General features: G+C 44.6%; 1 protein-coding gene across 1 annotated transcript; it reads right to left on the reverse strand.

Annotated features, from left to right (window-relative positions):
• Positions 1–700: 700 nt before the first annotated feature.
• Positions 701–11,941, reverse strand: plppr3b (phospholipid phosphatase related 3b). Its single transcript, XM_026345701.1, has 8 exons — positions 11,810–11,941; positions 8,692–8,791; positions 7,394–7,579; positions 7,183–7,309; positions 6,886–7,081; positions 6,751–6,808; positions 6,325–6,498; positions 701–6,095 (listed from the first exon to the last, which is right to left on the reverse strand). Exons 2-8 carry the CDS (start codon positions 8,785–8,787, stop codon positions 4,710–4,712), a joined length of 2,223 nt encoding a protein of 740 aa, XP_026201486.1. The 5' UTR covers positions 8,788–8,791; positions 11,810–11,941; the 3' UTR covers positions 701–4,709.
• Positions 11,942–14,703: the final 2,762 nt, after the last annotated feature.

Genomic DNA, 14,703 nt, shown 5'->3' on the forward strand with positions numbered 1-14,703 from the left:
CATCTTGGGATGTAATGATGTCTGCAGCTCTCTGTCGTACTGAAGGAATCTGCTGTCGTCCAACCAGAACCTACATTTAGTCACTTACGAGGTATAAAGTACAAGACCGGGTATCAGCTGGGAGTCAAACCCCTGACGGAGTGCGCCGATGTTACCTCTGCTACCCAGCCGCTCAACTTACCCATACCCTTCACAATAAAGGCTCTACTGTCATTTGTGAAACCAGGTTGCTGTTGCCATAGTAACGAGCTGCTGAGTCCATGCAGAAATTGAAACAGAGAAGGGGGACATTTGTGTTTGTGGGTCTTTGTAAGAACTGGTTTTACACCTTCACAGTGAAGACATTAGTCCTCATTCAGACCTGGTTTTCAGGTCAGGTCCAGATTTAGGGATTTGACAACGTTAGTGATGGTTAGAGACCAGAGATTTACATGGCTATGGTTCTCATGGTGAAGGGGGTCTGGTTGTGACCACCAGGGGGTGCCAGCACTCAGGATAAGATTTATTATAATTATTTATAAATAACTTTGATATTTCTCATAAAAACTTGGTTTAATTTGTTCTTTTATATTATTTTACACATTTTATTATTTTAAAAAATTTTAAATGTTATTGTTCAAAAGCAACTTGTAACAATAATCTGGAGCCTTCGAAATATTATGTGATCTTCATCAGCAGTTGCTATGAAATTGTAGATTTCTTTTTTTTTTACATGAACAACATAAAGGACACGAAGAAATCACAAGGAACTTCTGACACGAGACATCATGGATGAAACATGTAACAATCACGTTAAACATTATTCAACACGTGTGAATTTCTGCTTGTTAGCTGATAAACCTGAAAATAAACTCAGATAAAAAAATAACAACATAAACTTTGAATGAACCACATTAAAAACAGCCTGTTCTTCTCTGCTTCAACCATCCTCTCTGTTGCCGTGGAAACTGCATCATCAGCCAGGTGGAGGACAGGAGGCGGCGTGTGTTTCACTGGACCTGTTTTAATGTGCTACTGTGGCTGCGAGGACATTTCTCCACTAAGGTTAATTTTGGGGAGCGACTTGATTCCTTCATATCTTTCTGTCTTTTGTGGAAACAAACATTTTTTAAAATGATGCCAAAATGGAAAAAAAAAACCTGTGGGCAAAACTAAGTACCCCCCATGATCCAGTAGCTTGTAGATCCACATTTAGCAGCAACAACTTGAAGGAACTATTTCCTGTATGACTTCATCAGTCTCTCCTGTAGCTGTGTTTGATATTTGACTCCTCTATACAACATGCAAAGGTTGACTGAGGTTTTTAGGCATTTGCTTATCCACAGCTCTCCTAAGCTGCTGCTACAGCATTCACATTGGGTGGAGGTGTGAACTTTCGATTAGGCCATTCCAAAACCTCAATTCATTGATTGTCAGCAATTTCTCATTGTAGAACACTGAACTCTGAACTAAAGTCTTTGGAAATGTTTCATGACACTTTTCACACTGATGTGTAGCAACAAATGCTTCTCTAAGACCACTGCTTCTGTCTTTCCCTCTTGTCATTGTGTTAAGACACACCTGAATGCTCCAGGCCAGCAAACTACCCAAACCTCTGCTGTAGAGGTCTGTACACCTGCTGGTGAGCAATTAATGGAGGGCAGATGATAAACAGCATCTGACTGCAACTTACCCTCTTGAATTCTATGGAAGCAGTAAGGAGATACTTAGTAATGTCCACATTTTTCCTTTTGGCTTCATCGAACTGAACTGTAAAGGTTTGGTCATTAATCTCCCAATCATTCATGAAGTCAGCTAAAATTCACCCAAAGAAGAGAACTTGTTGAGAACACAAGTAACACTGTCAAGATTTGTAATTGTATCACTGTGATATCAGTCATCAGAACCTTTCTAAAGTAATCCACTATGTGCTATAACGGAGAGTGACCGGCTACGTTCATGTAGTGCTGCTGAAGTTTTAAAGCCTGTTATAAGTTTGTGTGTGTGCATTATTACTTAAGGGTTCCAACAGATGTGAAGTTCATTCCCTACTAGAGACTTTTTGTCAATTGTATCTGCTGAAAGTCAGAAAAAATCCCGAATTGTCAGCCGTCCTTCTGAGAAGAACAAATGAAGACAAAGGTTCATTAGTTTCAACAATAATGAAACAAATTAGGAAGAAGAACCTGTTCAAATTCATAAGAACCTACTTTAACGCAAGACTAGTTTGTACACAGATAAGTGACCGATTCTCATGAACTACTTCCAAGAAAAACAAATGTCAAACTGAAAGATTGTGTTTTACAGTGAAACCTGTAAATAAATGCTTTTCAGAAGATGTTGGACGACAAGAACAAGTTTTAATTTGAAACCTGACGAGCACAGCATGCAGCCTCCACGCTTCACTTTTTATAGCAGCAGGTTTTTTTCCATTTCTGTTCACAAAATTTACAGATTCAAGATAAATGATGCTTCATGGTTTTACATTCACATGGAAATGTTGGTCTTCAGTCTTTTCAGGTCTCAAGATGAAAAACTCGACCAGTGGACGCATGCAATATCACAGACACGTCAACGGCAGGGACACACTAAGGATTGCTGTCAGTCTCTGTGATCCGGTTTCAGAGCAGCAAACCACGTCTTTCACAGACAGTGTTGTCTGTCTCCAACAGGTGAAGCCGTTTCTGAACATTTCAGTTCTCAGAGTCTTTGGTTTCAACAGAATCTAAAACATCCTGCAGAACTAAAACTGCTTCAGTCTCATCAGCTCAGGATGGAGAAGTACACAGATGTACTTAAAATACTATTACCACACTGTTGAAATAATACACTGATAATACATTTCCTGCATTAAAATATTACTTATTTAAAAGTGCATAAATATCATCTGAAATCTGAAAAATGTACGTAAAGTACCAAAAGTAAAAGTACTCAGTATTTGGAATTCATTTGATGTTCATCATTTTATTGTTGCAGTTAGAAAACCTGGAGCTTGTTTTAATTTAATAAATTATTACCTTAATCTGGAATAATACACGATTCATTATACGGTCATATTCTTGATTTATCAGTTTGTTATATTTTCTATTAATCTGAATCTGCAAAGTAACTAAAGCTTCACATATAAGTAGAGGAGGAAAGGAAAAAAAGTGAACAGCAACAGAGAAATGAAATGTTTTCAGATGTTTCACCTGTTGAACATTTTAGTGACTCTGAGACAGAATCAGCGAGTGTCTTTGTAAATATTAAATCTCATGTCGGTCCGTCCTTAATAAATACACACAGGTTCACACACAGAAACACTCGACATGCTGAGAATCACTATAGCGACCGAGTCGCCACGACACAAACGCGCTGCTCCAGGTAATTTACAGTCGGAGTTATGACCTCCAACACGCTCGATGTTTGTTGCATGTTTGTGCTTCTTTAAATTGTCCGTGCTTTTTGTTCACACAACCCGTTGCCATGGAAACTCTGCAGCTTCCTGCTCGGAGGCTCAGCACTGTGGACGTGGTCTCCATCAGTCAGAGAAAGGCTCCGTTTGTTACCGTGCCAGGATTTCTCTGTTTTCCTCATGTCACTAACATCTCCTGCAGGTTCCCACCTTTGCCATCACCTTACACTGCCCATCCCCCCCAGGCTCACCTGCAGACTGTGTATAGTTGCTCTGGAACTGAGGCTCTCCAGCCTGAACTGTTGGGTCAGTGAATCCAAGTTCTGATTCTGTCCTGGTCATCGGGTATCAGAGGCTATATTATTATTCAGCTTGTGTCTGGACCAAAGATCAAATCAAACTGTATAAAAGAATTATAAACAAAGTAGTCATCTACATTTTGGTCCAAATGAACTTCACACAGGACTCACTGGTTCCACTGAAAGTTGGACCCTTCACTCCTCATCACAGTCAAAGTTTCCTTTTCAGATCTGTTTTGCTTGAAAAAAAAAACCCAATGACCAATGTTCTTATAAAGGCCCCATGGACCATAGACCTACATCATCAGACTGGTAAAACCCTTGGTTGGTTTCCCACCCAGGGTCCAATATCCATGATTTCCTTTGGACCCCAGATCTAGAATCACTTTGTCCTCCCTCCTCTCATCATTTGCCTTCACAGCATAAAAACCAGTTCACATTAACATATTCAAACTCTACACCTATGAAACAGGACTCTGTGATCCAGGCGGTTGGTGGTTTGGTTTTGTTCACCGATGGCCACTGCATCTGCCCCTCTACTGAAAACCAGCACCCGGGCCTTTAATCTGATATCTGACTTGTTCCCAGTGATTTCTGACTTCCTCCACACGTATCACATCTTAACAGAGTGACAGAACTGACGCCAACCCAGTAAGATCCAGAAAATATTTTACTGGACTGGTCGCAAAACTGAGCCGAAACTCCACCAACACCACATTTAAAACTAATCTTTTTATCTGGATATTTTCACTGAAATTCTTGCCACTCCCTTGTTGACATTATCAGATAAAGATATTAGAAGGACTTCTGATAAGTGCTTGGAAACTCTGAGACAGACATGATACTTAAACTGAGAGACGCCGTCCAGAGTGCTGAGCCACCGAGCATCGGGTCTAACTCTCCTGGATGGAAACATTCATGTCTTGCAGCTCCTTCCTTCCATTGTAAAGTCAGAGAAATGCATAGCAACATGGTTGTCACTGCTGTCCAGGTTCTGTGCTGTTAAGATAAGGCTTTTGTTTTCAAAAGGAAAGAGACTAATCCTTGATCCTCCGTCCCTGCAAACTCTTATAGTAGTTCTCCTGTCCAGACTGGTTGCGGATCTCTCGATCCAACAGAACTAGTGCTGTCTTGCGTCTCATGGCCATTTCCCTGCGCTGAGCATCCACTGACAGCTCTACCTGTGAGTGAGGGGGGGTTATGGCGGGATTGGGATCAATGGCACTGCGCGGCGAGGCGGATCGGTGAGGCCGGAAGCTGCTGCCATGGGCAGACGAGTCTCCACGGGTCAGGCTGTTGAGGTCGTAGGCATCTCGTCGATCACTCCCATTTGACGTCCCTGCCCACTCCCACGGGTTACTGTTACCGGCGAGGGTTGGGGCCTGGACGACAGGGTGGTGGGGGGCATGGGCGTCCACTGTGATGATACCTGAGCCCTCCTGCTGCTCGGAGGGGGGGCGATAGTGTGGCGAATCTGCGGTGGAGGAGGTGCCGGAGCAAGTTGAGGTGGTCTCAGAGGACTTCTCCCCAGAGGAGGAGGAGGGGAGGAGGCCCTGCTGCTTTGACATGGCAATAACCTGCATGAGTCGTGGCTGGTTGGTGGCACCACGGGCTGACCCTTCCCCGCTTGTCTTCTCCCGGATGGCGAGCCACTTGGCCCGGGTCAGTGCACTCTTTGGGGAAACCGGTGGAGGTCCAGCTTCAGGGATTTGGGGAGGTCTGGGAGTTGCTACAGCTTTGGCACCTCCTGGAGGTGGAGTGGGGTTACGAGTTGAAGCTGCCCTCCCAGACTGAAGTGTGGGCTGGAAGATGGGGGCGTGAGATCCCCCATCATCAGTCCCCACAGAGCCCACCTCTGAGCCATCCTCACTGGCCTCTCGCTCTGTCTCATCCCGGATGGTCAGGCCTCTCATCTCCATTGACTTTTGTTTCCACTCTGACACCAACTGCTGTGACCGCATTGGGTCCAAAGGAACCTGTACAGCCTTCAGGCGCCGTTGTACCAGCTGCACCGGTTGGACCGGCTGAACTGGTTGGACTGGATCTTCTGGGCCCTCGTTGGCTCCCAACATCCCATTGACATTCATGCTAGCTCTGGGCAGTGTGTTGCTGAAGGTCAGCATGGTCTCCTTTCCCATGGGGCTGCGAGGAGCCAGTAGCTCCACATCCACGCTGGCCCTTTTCAGGCTCCCCATAGAGGTCTTCTCCCTCTGCAGAGGTCCCAGACCCTCCAGTCGGTCCATAGTTGTCGGTGCTGCCGCTATCTCATCATTACTCTCTGAAGCAGAGGCAGGACCCTTATTGTAGACAGACTCGTGTCCTCGCTCCGTCAGTGCACGAAGAGGGTCTTCTTTTGGTGGCGGGGGTGGCGTGGCTGGAGCAACATCCTCGGAGGACTTGAAGTTGGCTACAGCATGAAATGCCTGAAGGAGGAGAATAAAAATTGTGAGTATCTGAAAGCTGGAAATGTCTGATGCTGATCTGAATCCGATCCAAACAGAAATTAACTTGTGTGTTTAATGTTCACTTCTTCAGCTCAGACACTTCTCTCCTTACTAAAAAAAAGGTTGAATTTAAATTGAGGTTGAATTTAAAGCATGCAGATTTCTGAGTCTCAGGGTTCAGGTCAGATGTCACAGTTTCAGATCTCACCAGGTAGGCAGCAATGAAGGCTCCAATGAGGAAACCCACGTAGACATCAATGGGGTGGCTACGATGCTGAGTGATCTGAGTCAGACCCGTTAATGCTGCTGCGATGGCGAAAGCAAAAACCAGGACCGGTTTCAGCAGCTTGGTGCTATCTGAGATGGTCGAATTAAAATACATCTGAAAGGAAACAGAAGGTTGAGTTACAACACGTTGCAATACCAATAAAATCAGGAACCATTTATTTTTCATACAGTCCTTCAGTTCATTATAGAAGTGAACCCACCTCCTCCACTCTCTGTGTTTACTTTGAATTCTATTCTGTAAAATGCTCAATCAAGTTTTGTTTAAGTCTCAATAAGCAAGATTTGTATTGAACTTTTGCTATTTATACGGGTGTTTATATGAAAATCATTCAACAGTCGCACTCACAGAAACATAAACTGCAGCAAAGGCCGACAGAGTCGCATGCTGGGAAGGAAACGTCTTCCTGCAAGGACAGAAAAAACAAACTGAGAGTCTGTCACATGAACTTTTAGAGCTTAAAGGTAACACAAACCGTCTCACCTGGCGGCCACGATGGCATGCTGGTCATGTCCGGAGCAGATGTCTTTAGTGATGTACGGGTTCTTGTCACACGACACGCCGGCCTGAGTGTAGTTGGGTTTACATACAGTGAGAAAGAACGGAGCGTGGTAACCCGTCGACAGCTGGATGATGTCAGTGACCAGAGCTGTCGCACAGAGGCCAAACACATGCACACCTGCAGAGACACCCAGTTAAACAACACATTCACAAGTGGAGTGAGAAAAAGAAAGGTAAGGTGGTGTTCATCCAAGTGTGGTTGCTGGTTGTCCCTTGTACCTACGAAACGGACCGTCCTCCTAAGGAAGGAGTTGAAGTTACAGCCTCCGGCGTTGATGCTTCCTTCGGCTCTGCGGAGTTTCAGTCTAGATTGCAGGCAGTAGATCAGACCTTCAACCACCATGATCTGAGACACAAAACAAATGAACCTTCAGGCCAGATCTAAGAGCTCCGAGTTGTGTCTCTGTGTGGTTAAAAGTAATGAAGTTACCGAAGCAGCTGGTCCGGCAAAGGCGAGGCTCAGCAGCATGAGCAGAGGGATCAGTTCATCTCCTCCATCCACGTACGGCATACTGAGCTCCCTGTCATGACAGCGGAAACCCACCTGAGCTGGCTGCACCACATCAGTCAGCTCCAGGAAGTACAGAGACACCATAGAAGAAGCCACAATGGGCAGCTGCCAACACACAAATGGTGATAAAGCATTAAGGCTGAAACACAGCAAGCCGACATTGGAGGACTAGAGGCGATAGGGACTCAGCCGACTGCTGATCCACAAGGAGATCGATTTTACCTTAGACTGCACAACGAAGGACAGCTGTTTCTGATTCTACAATCAGTCCGCTGTGCTGGTCACAGGGGTCTGGACGGTTAAATCATGTAGTGCACAACATTAATAAAATTCAAACAGTTCCATGTGTAAACCAAACCTTTCTCTATGTTTAAACCACAACTTTATTAAAACTCTAAAAGATTAAGCTTTCAAAGTTTTCACTTTACTAAACATTGCGGGAAGCTGCTCAGTGAGTTGGACTCTCTGTGATCCATGTGAACTGCCCAGCAGAGCTGATTTGACGACTCTCTGCTTAAACACCTGGAGAAGCTGTTTCATATTGAAACTAGTGCAACAACAACAACAACAACAACTCCTTCCCATAGTAGCAGTGTTACCTGGCTTGACATGTCCAACACGGAGAATGTGGCAACTGAGGAGACGACTGCGCTGAACAGAAGGTTTCCTTATAAAAAGCTTCCTGATGGAAGTTTGGATAAAACCAAGAAGGAGATTTGGGAAATCACAGGAAGAGCCAGGAATCGAACCCTCAATCCCATTAAGGTGGAAGACTGCTTTGCCTGCAGACTTTAGTTAAAATGATCATAAACTGCATGTGTCTGTTCCCAGGAAGCGAACAACTCAACGTGATGGAAAGTATCTCACTCGTATGTCGCTTTGGATAAAAGTGATAAAAGTGACTTAAATGATTAGTTTTAGAGGAAACATCTGCCATAGAAACATTGTGACACCCCAGACCAGTACCGGGGCCCGAGACCATGAGAGGCGGAACAGAACCAGAAATTTGGGCAGAAATTTATTTTATATGATAATTTGGTGGAAAAAACATGTTGTTTGGACATTTTACTAATAAATCAAAAGTCATTTACAAAACTCATGAAAATTTGATCCGGTACACACATTTGCCAGTCCAGTTTTCGGTCGTAGAACTCGCCGTGCTGCTGAAGGGAAGCACAAAGTGAAATGTGACAGTTGAAGCTGCAGCTTCCTCTCACCTCTACAAAGTAGAAACAAGGCAGCAGAGTCAAACTGTCCTTTGGAGGCTTCTTCTTCATCTTCTCTCCCGAGTTCATCATCATCATCATCCTCATCAACCTACAACACAAACATTCAGCTGGTGACTCTGGGGAACAAACACATAAACACATAATTTCCACCATCGTTTTTACAGTACATCAGATGTACATTGTACATTTCAGCTACTGGTCGCTGCTGTTTTTGTGTTTAGTTTTGTCTTCTGACGTCTGTCTGCACTTTCTCTTTGTGTTCTTGCTCTGTTTGCACTAGGTTGCACAGGATGCACTTTATGTGGCTAGGACAACTTAGCAGTCCTCAGCTCCATGTTCTGTCTTGTTACCGTCTTATGTAGAACCATGGTTCTGGAGAAACGTTGTCTCATTTCACTATGTTCATATTCAACTATATGTGGTTGGAATGACAATAAAAGCTTCTTGACTTGACCAGATCAGTTCCTCATCTGGTCCTAAACCACATGTCTACAGTTGAAAGTCCTCACATTTACCAAAATGATGATGAAGATTTCCAGTTTGGTTCCGGTTCTTCAGGTCTGTTTCAGATCAGATCCAGATCAGGTCTAGTCTGTGGTTCTGCTGTGTTTCTGTAGTTCTCTCTGATCTTTAACTTTTATTGTTTTATTCGACTGAAAAGTTCCAACTTGAATCTGAAACAAACTTGGATTAATCTGATCTGATCTTGGGAACCCGTCTCTCCTTACAACATTTACAGTACGCTTCCCTCTACTGCAGTACACTTAATTATACTGCAGTAAACTTCCCTCTACTGCAGTACACTTAATTATATTGCAGTAAACTTAATTATACTGCAGTTACCAGTCGAGGCAGATGGCCGCCCACTGAGCCTGGTTCTGCTGGAGGTTTCTTCCTCTAAAGGGAGTTTTTCCTCTCCACTGTTGCCTAAAGCTTCCTCAAATAGGATTGTTGGGTTTTCTGTATCATTTTTTTGTACAAATATTCTCTGTAAGGTCTTAATCCTTAAACACTGTAAAGTGCCTTAAGATAACTTCTGTTGTGAATTGGCGCTATACAAATAAAACTGAATTTAATTGAATTGAACTAAACTTTACCATACCGCAGTACACTTGATTATACTACAGTCAACTCCACTATACGGCAGTAAACTTCCCTCTACTGCAGTAAACTTTACCATACTGCAGTACACTTAATTATACTGAAGTAAACTTTACCATACCGCAGTACACTTAATTGTACGGCAGTAAACTTCCATCTACTGCAGTACACTTAATTATATTGCAGTACGCTTAATTTTATTGCAGTAAACTCCACTATATGGCAGTAAACTTCCCTCTACTGCAGTACACTTAATTATACTACAGTAAACGCCACTAAACGGCAGTAAACTTTACAATACTGCAGTACACTTAATTATACTGCAGTAAACTTCACTAAACTGCAGTACACCTACTATAAGGCAGTTCACTACTATATTGCAGTACACTTACCTATACAGCAGTAAACTTCATTATACTATTAACAATATATAATTTAAAATTTTCTCCTCACATATAAAGCACTTAATGAGCTCCTCTCCTCTCTCCTTTCGTCACCGTTTTGGCCTGGCACCCGACCAGCTTTGGATTTCCCTCTCCCTCTGGTCTCCACCCACCAGCCACTTTTCTCCCTGCTCTCCCAGTCATTAATTGCACATTGGCTTCACCTGTGTTCCCCTCTCCCTACAAAAACTCTCCTCAGTTCTCTCCCCGCTGTCAGGTCGTCGTTGTTTCCCAGCCTGCTACCAACCTGCTATTAACCCTGCTCCTGCTATCAGCCCTCTCCTAGCCCTGTTCCTGCTGCTGGCCTGCTACCAGTTCTGCTCCTAGCAATCCTCCTCAGCCCTGTTTTCTCCATCCCTGGATCCTCTGGACTTTGCCCCTCTGAACTGTTACTTTGTCATCATGTTTTTTGCCTGCTTTTGTAGTGTTCGTTGACACCCTCTTAGTTCCCTCATTTCATGTCATTAACTTTGTGTCTTCTCTCTCCTGTAGTTGTGTTTCCTCCTCTCTGTCTCCCTCTCTCTGTTCTCCTCTGCAGGTATCCTCCTCCTTGGAGCTGTATTTCTCCAGAGTCCAGTTACTGGTCCTACCGAACTGTCCAGTGTTTTTGCTGCTTGTTGTTGTTTTTCCTGTTGTCTGCTGTTCTTTTCTCTCTCCTCTTTCCACTCACCCAAACCGGTCGAGGCAGATGGCCTGGTTCTGGTGGAGGTTTCTTCCTCTAAAGCAGTGATTCTCAATTAATTTCTGTTATGCCTCCCCTAGGAAGAAGTAAACATTTGCGCCATCCCAACTCTCCGCCACGACTGTAAATAGTATCATTTGTACTAAAATTTGTACAAAAAAGCATGTTCCCGGGGTCACACGTGCCCCCCCTTGGCATCGCCCCACTATTCAAGAAAAACTGCTCTAAAGGGAGTTTTTCCTCTCCACTGTTGCCTAAAGCTTGCTTAAAATGAATTGTTGGGTTTTCTATGTAATCTGTGTACAATTATACTCTGGTCTTAAACCTCCTCCATACAGCAGTAAACTTGACTATACTGCAGTAAACTTCATTATAGTGGAGTACACTTTACTATGAGGGAGCACAGGTCTGTGGCTCTGGGCTTTTTGGGGGCACATACGATGATGGAGCATAAACTTGACTTGATTCCAGTCACGAACAGGAAGTACAAATACTCATGTCGATCATTCACATTAAAGTACTGCAGTACTAGTACTTAGTTACTTTCCACGTTTTCTGAACCTTCATCATCGTCTTCATCGGTTCTGATGTGATCCACGTCCTGCTGCTAATTAAGATCCGACCAATCAGAGCTCAGAGATCATACGCGCACCGATGTTAACGGAGGGGGACACTAGCATGCGCACGTGCACGCAGGTATAAGAGCTCAGCTGCATTATCGTCATCTTCATCCGTTTCACACAGACTGCAGACGGCTCACTGTGAACCGGATCTGTCAGGTTTAAACGGAAACGTCCCGTGTTCTATTGTGTCCCGGTTCCGACGCAACGAGCACGGAGCTCCGCAGAGCGCACATAGACAACCGCAGAGTCGGTCTCACCTCTCAGCATCCACCCGCGCTGATTCCCGTCACGTTTCCTCCTGCAGCTGCAGAACCGAACCCGCAAAAACCTGACACACCTGCTTGGGTGGTGCCTCGGTTTTAGTCCTGGTTCAGGATCCGGCAGTAACGGTTTAGGCTCCGTTAGCTCCTGAAATCAGTGAGATCCGAGACCACGTCCGGTTCAGTTTCAGCTGCAGCTGCACCGAGAGAGGGAGGAAGGGAGGGGAAGAGAGGGAGGGAGGGGGACAGAGTGAACGGGCGGACGGAGGCTCGTTAGAGCCGGGACCACTGCACCCCCCCCCCCCCCCCCCCCCACACACACACACACACACACACACCCTTAATCCACGTACAGGTGTAGACAGAACTGATCGGTGGTGCATTAAAATCCAAAACCTGGATGAGGACAACATTACATTTACATTCTGTCATTTATCAGAAGTGAGGAACCAGACAAAAAAGTCCAGAAGAAAAACACTGAGGTTTTAATGGAAGAATGGTTTCCAGTTCGTGAGGCGTCAAGTGAGACCGATTTTTAAAGATTTACGTTCTGTGAAAAATTCTGAAGAGTTCCGTTTTCAGCTTTTTTAAAATTGAGATTGAGGCAGCTGAGCTGAGCGTACAGAGGTGGGTAGATCGTTCCACCACCGTGGAACCACTGAAAAGTTTAACCTGAGATCTTTGAAGGTGAGATGACCACAAGACATGGTTCACTGGCAGAACACAGTGAGAGAGGACCAGGATGAGGGACTGTAGACGTGGATAAGGGAATGTAGACATGGATGGGGGACTGAAGCCCTCGAGGAGGGACTGAGGGACTGTAGCCCTCGATGAAGGACTGTAGCCCTGGATGAGGAACTGTAGACCTGGATGGGGGACTGAAGGACTGTAGCCCTGGATGAGGGACTGTAGTCCTGGATGAGGGATTGTAGACCTGGATGAGGGACTGTAGCCCTGCATGAAGGACTGAGGGACTGTAGCACTGGATGAGGAACTGTAGACCTGGATGGAGGACTGAGGGACTGTAGCCCTGGATGAGGGACTGTAGACCTGGATCGGGGACTATAGACCAGGATCGGGGACTATAGACCTGGATGAGGGACTGTAGACCTGGATGAGGGACTGTAGACCAGGATCGGGGACTATAGACCAGGATCGGGGACTGTAGACGTGGATGAGGGACTGTAGCCCTCAGTGAGGGACTGAGGGACTGTAGCCCTCGGTGAGGGACTGAGGGACTGTAGCCCTGGATGAGGGACTGTAGACCTTGATGAGGGAGTTCAGGTACCGGTGGTGTCGAGTCGACCACTCGGCAGATCAGAGTCTGGACTTTGACCCTGATGCAGCAGCTACATGAAGCCAGTGCAGAGATCTGAACAGGGGTGTAACGTGTCCTATTTATTCATCAAACATGAGACGTGCTGCTGCATTTTGGATCCTCTGGAGGTTTGATGGTGCAGCTGGTGACACCGTCAGTAAGACACTGCAGTAATGGAGAAGAATAGAAGACTAGAACTTCTGTCTCGGATAGGTTAAGTTGAACATGGTCCTAAACTGATCCAATTTTAGATCCCAGACTTGATTCTCAGTAAGATCAGCAGTAAAGAGACAATAATAAAAACTCTAAATATGAATAAAACCCTCATTCTGTGTTAATGATCAGATCTTAACTAGATTCGGGTCCAGATGTTTGCAGCTCTACAGCTGGACATTGGAGTCCTCCAGAACCTGGAATCACAAACATTAACAGATTCAGATTTAATTCTTAGTGCAGATAAAGTCATTATAGTGGGTGACTTTAATATCCATGTAGATGTAGATGATAACTGCATCAAAACTACATTTAGAGTGCATACAGAGGAGCACGTTCAGCCAGAGACTGTTGAATGTCAGTCTCTAGAACTCAGAAATAACTTGACAAACATGTTAAAGGTAAAGGCTGTAAGACCATCTCCAAGCAGCTGGATGTTCCTGTGACTAGCGCTGCGCATATTATATAAGTTTAAGGTCCATAGGAATGTAGGCAACCTCCCAGGACATGGACATAAGAGGACAGTCGATGACAAATTCAAGAAACAGAAAATACAAATGGTAATTAAGAAAACCAGAATAACTTCCATAGAGATCAGAGGTGAAATCCAAGGTCAGGGTCCATCGGAGTCAGATCAAACCATATATCACTGTTAGAGCCAAAGTTGACTTAATAGATGACGACCAAGGAGGACTCATGAAAGCAAATAGTAAAAAAAGTAGAAAACACCTATTGACAAACCACAAAGGTTCTGGGAGAATGTCCTTTGGACAGATGAGACAAAACTGGAACTTTTTGGTAAGTCACAGCAGGACAGCAGTACCTACTGTGAAACACGGAGAAGGCTCAGTTATGTCCTGGGGCTGCTTTGCTCCATCTGGCACAGGGTTTCTTAAATCTGTGGAAGGTTCAATGAAATCTCAAGATTTAAGGCATCCTGGAGCAAAACGTGCTGCCCAGTGTCAAAAAGCTTGGTCGTTATCACAGGTCATAGTCCTCCAACATGATAATGACCCAACACACAGCTAAAAACCCCAAGTATGACTAAGAAGTGGCCTTCTATGAGTCCTGATATAAATCACATTGAACATCTGTGGAAGGAGCTAAAACATGCCACCTGGAGAAGGCACCCTTCAAACCTGAGACAGCTGGAGCAGTTTGCTTGTGAGGAGTGGAACAAAATACCTGTTGACAGGTACAGATGTCTCATTGAGAGTTACAGAAACCGTTTGATTGCGGTGAGCAGGTTCAAAAGATTGTGTAACAAAATATTAAGTTAAGGGGACCATCATTATTGTCCAGGCCTGTTTCATTAGTTTGTTTTTTAAAATGATTCTGTTGAACCACAACTCAAAAACTA

Source organism: Anabas testudineus, chromosome 4, assembly GCF_900324465.2.
Source record: "Anabas testudineus chromosome 4, fAnaTes1.2, whole genome shotgun sequence".
In the NCBI taxonomy this organism is placed as follows: Eukaryota; Metazoa; Chordata; class Actinopteri; order Anabantiformes; family Anabantidae; genus Anabas; species Anabas testudineus.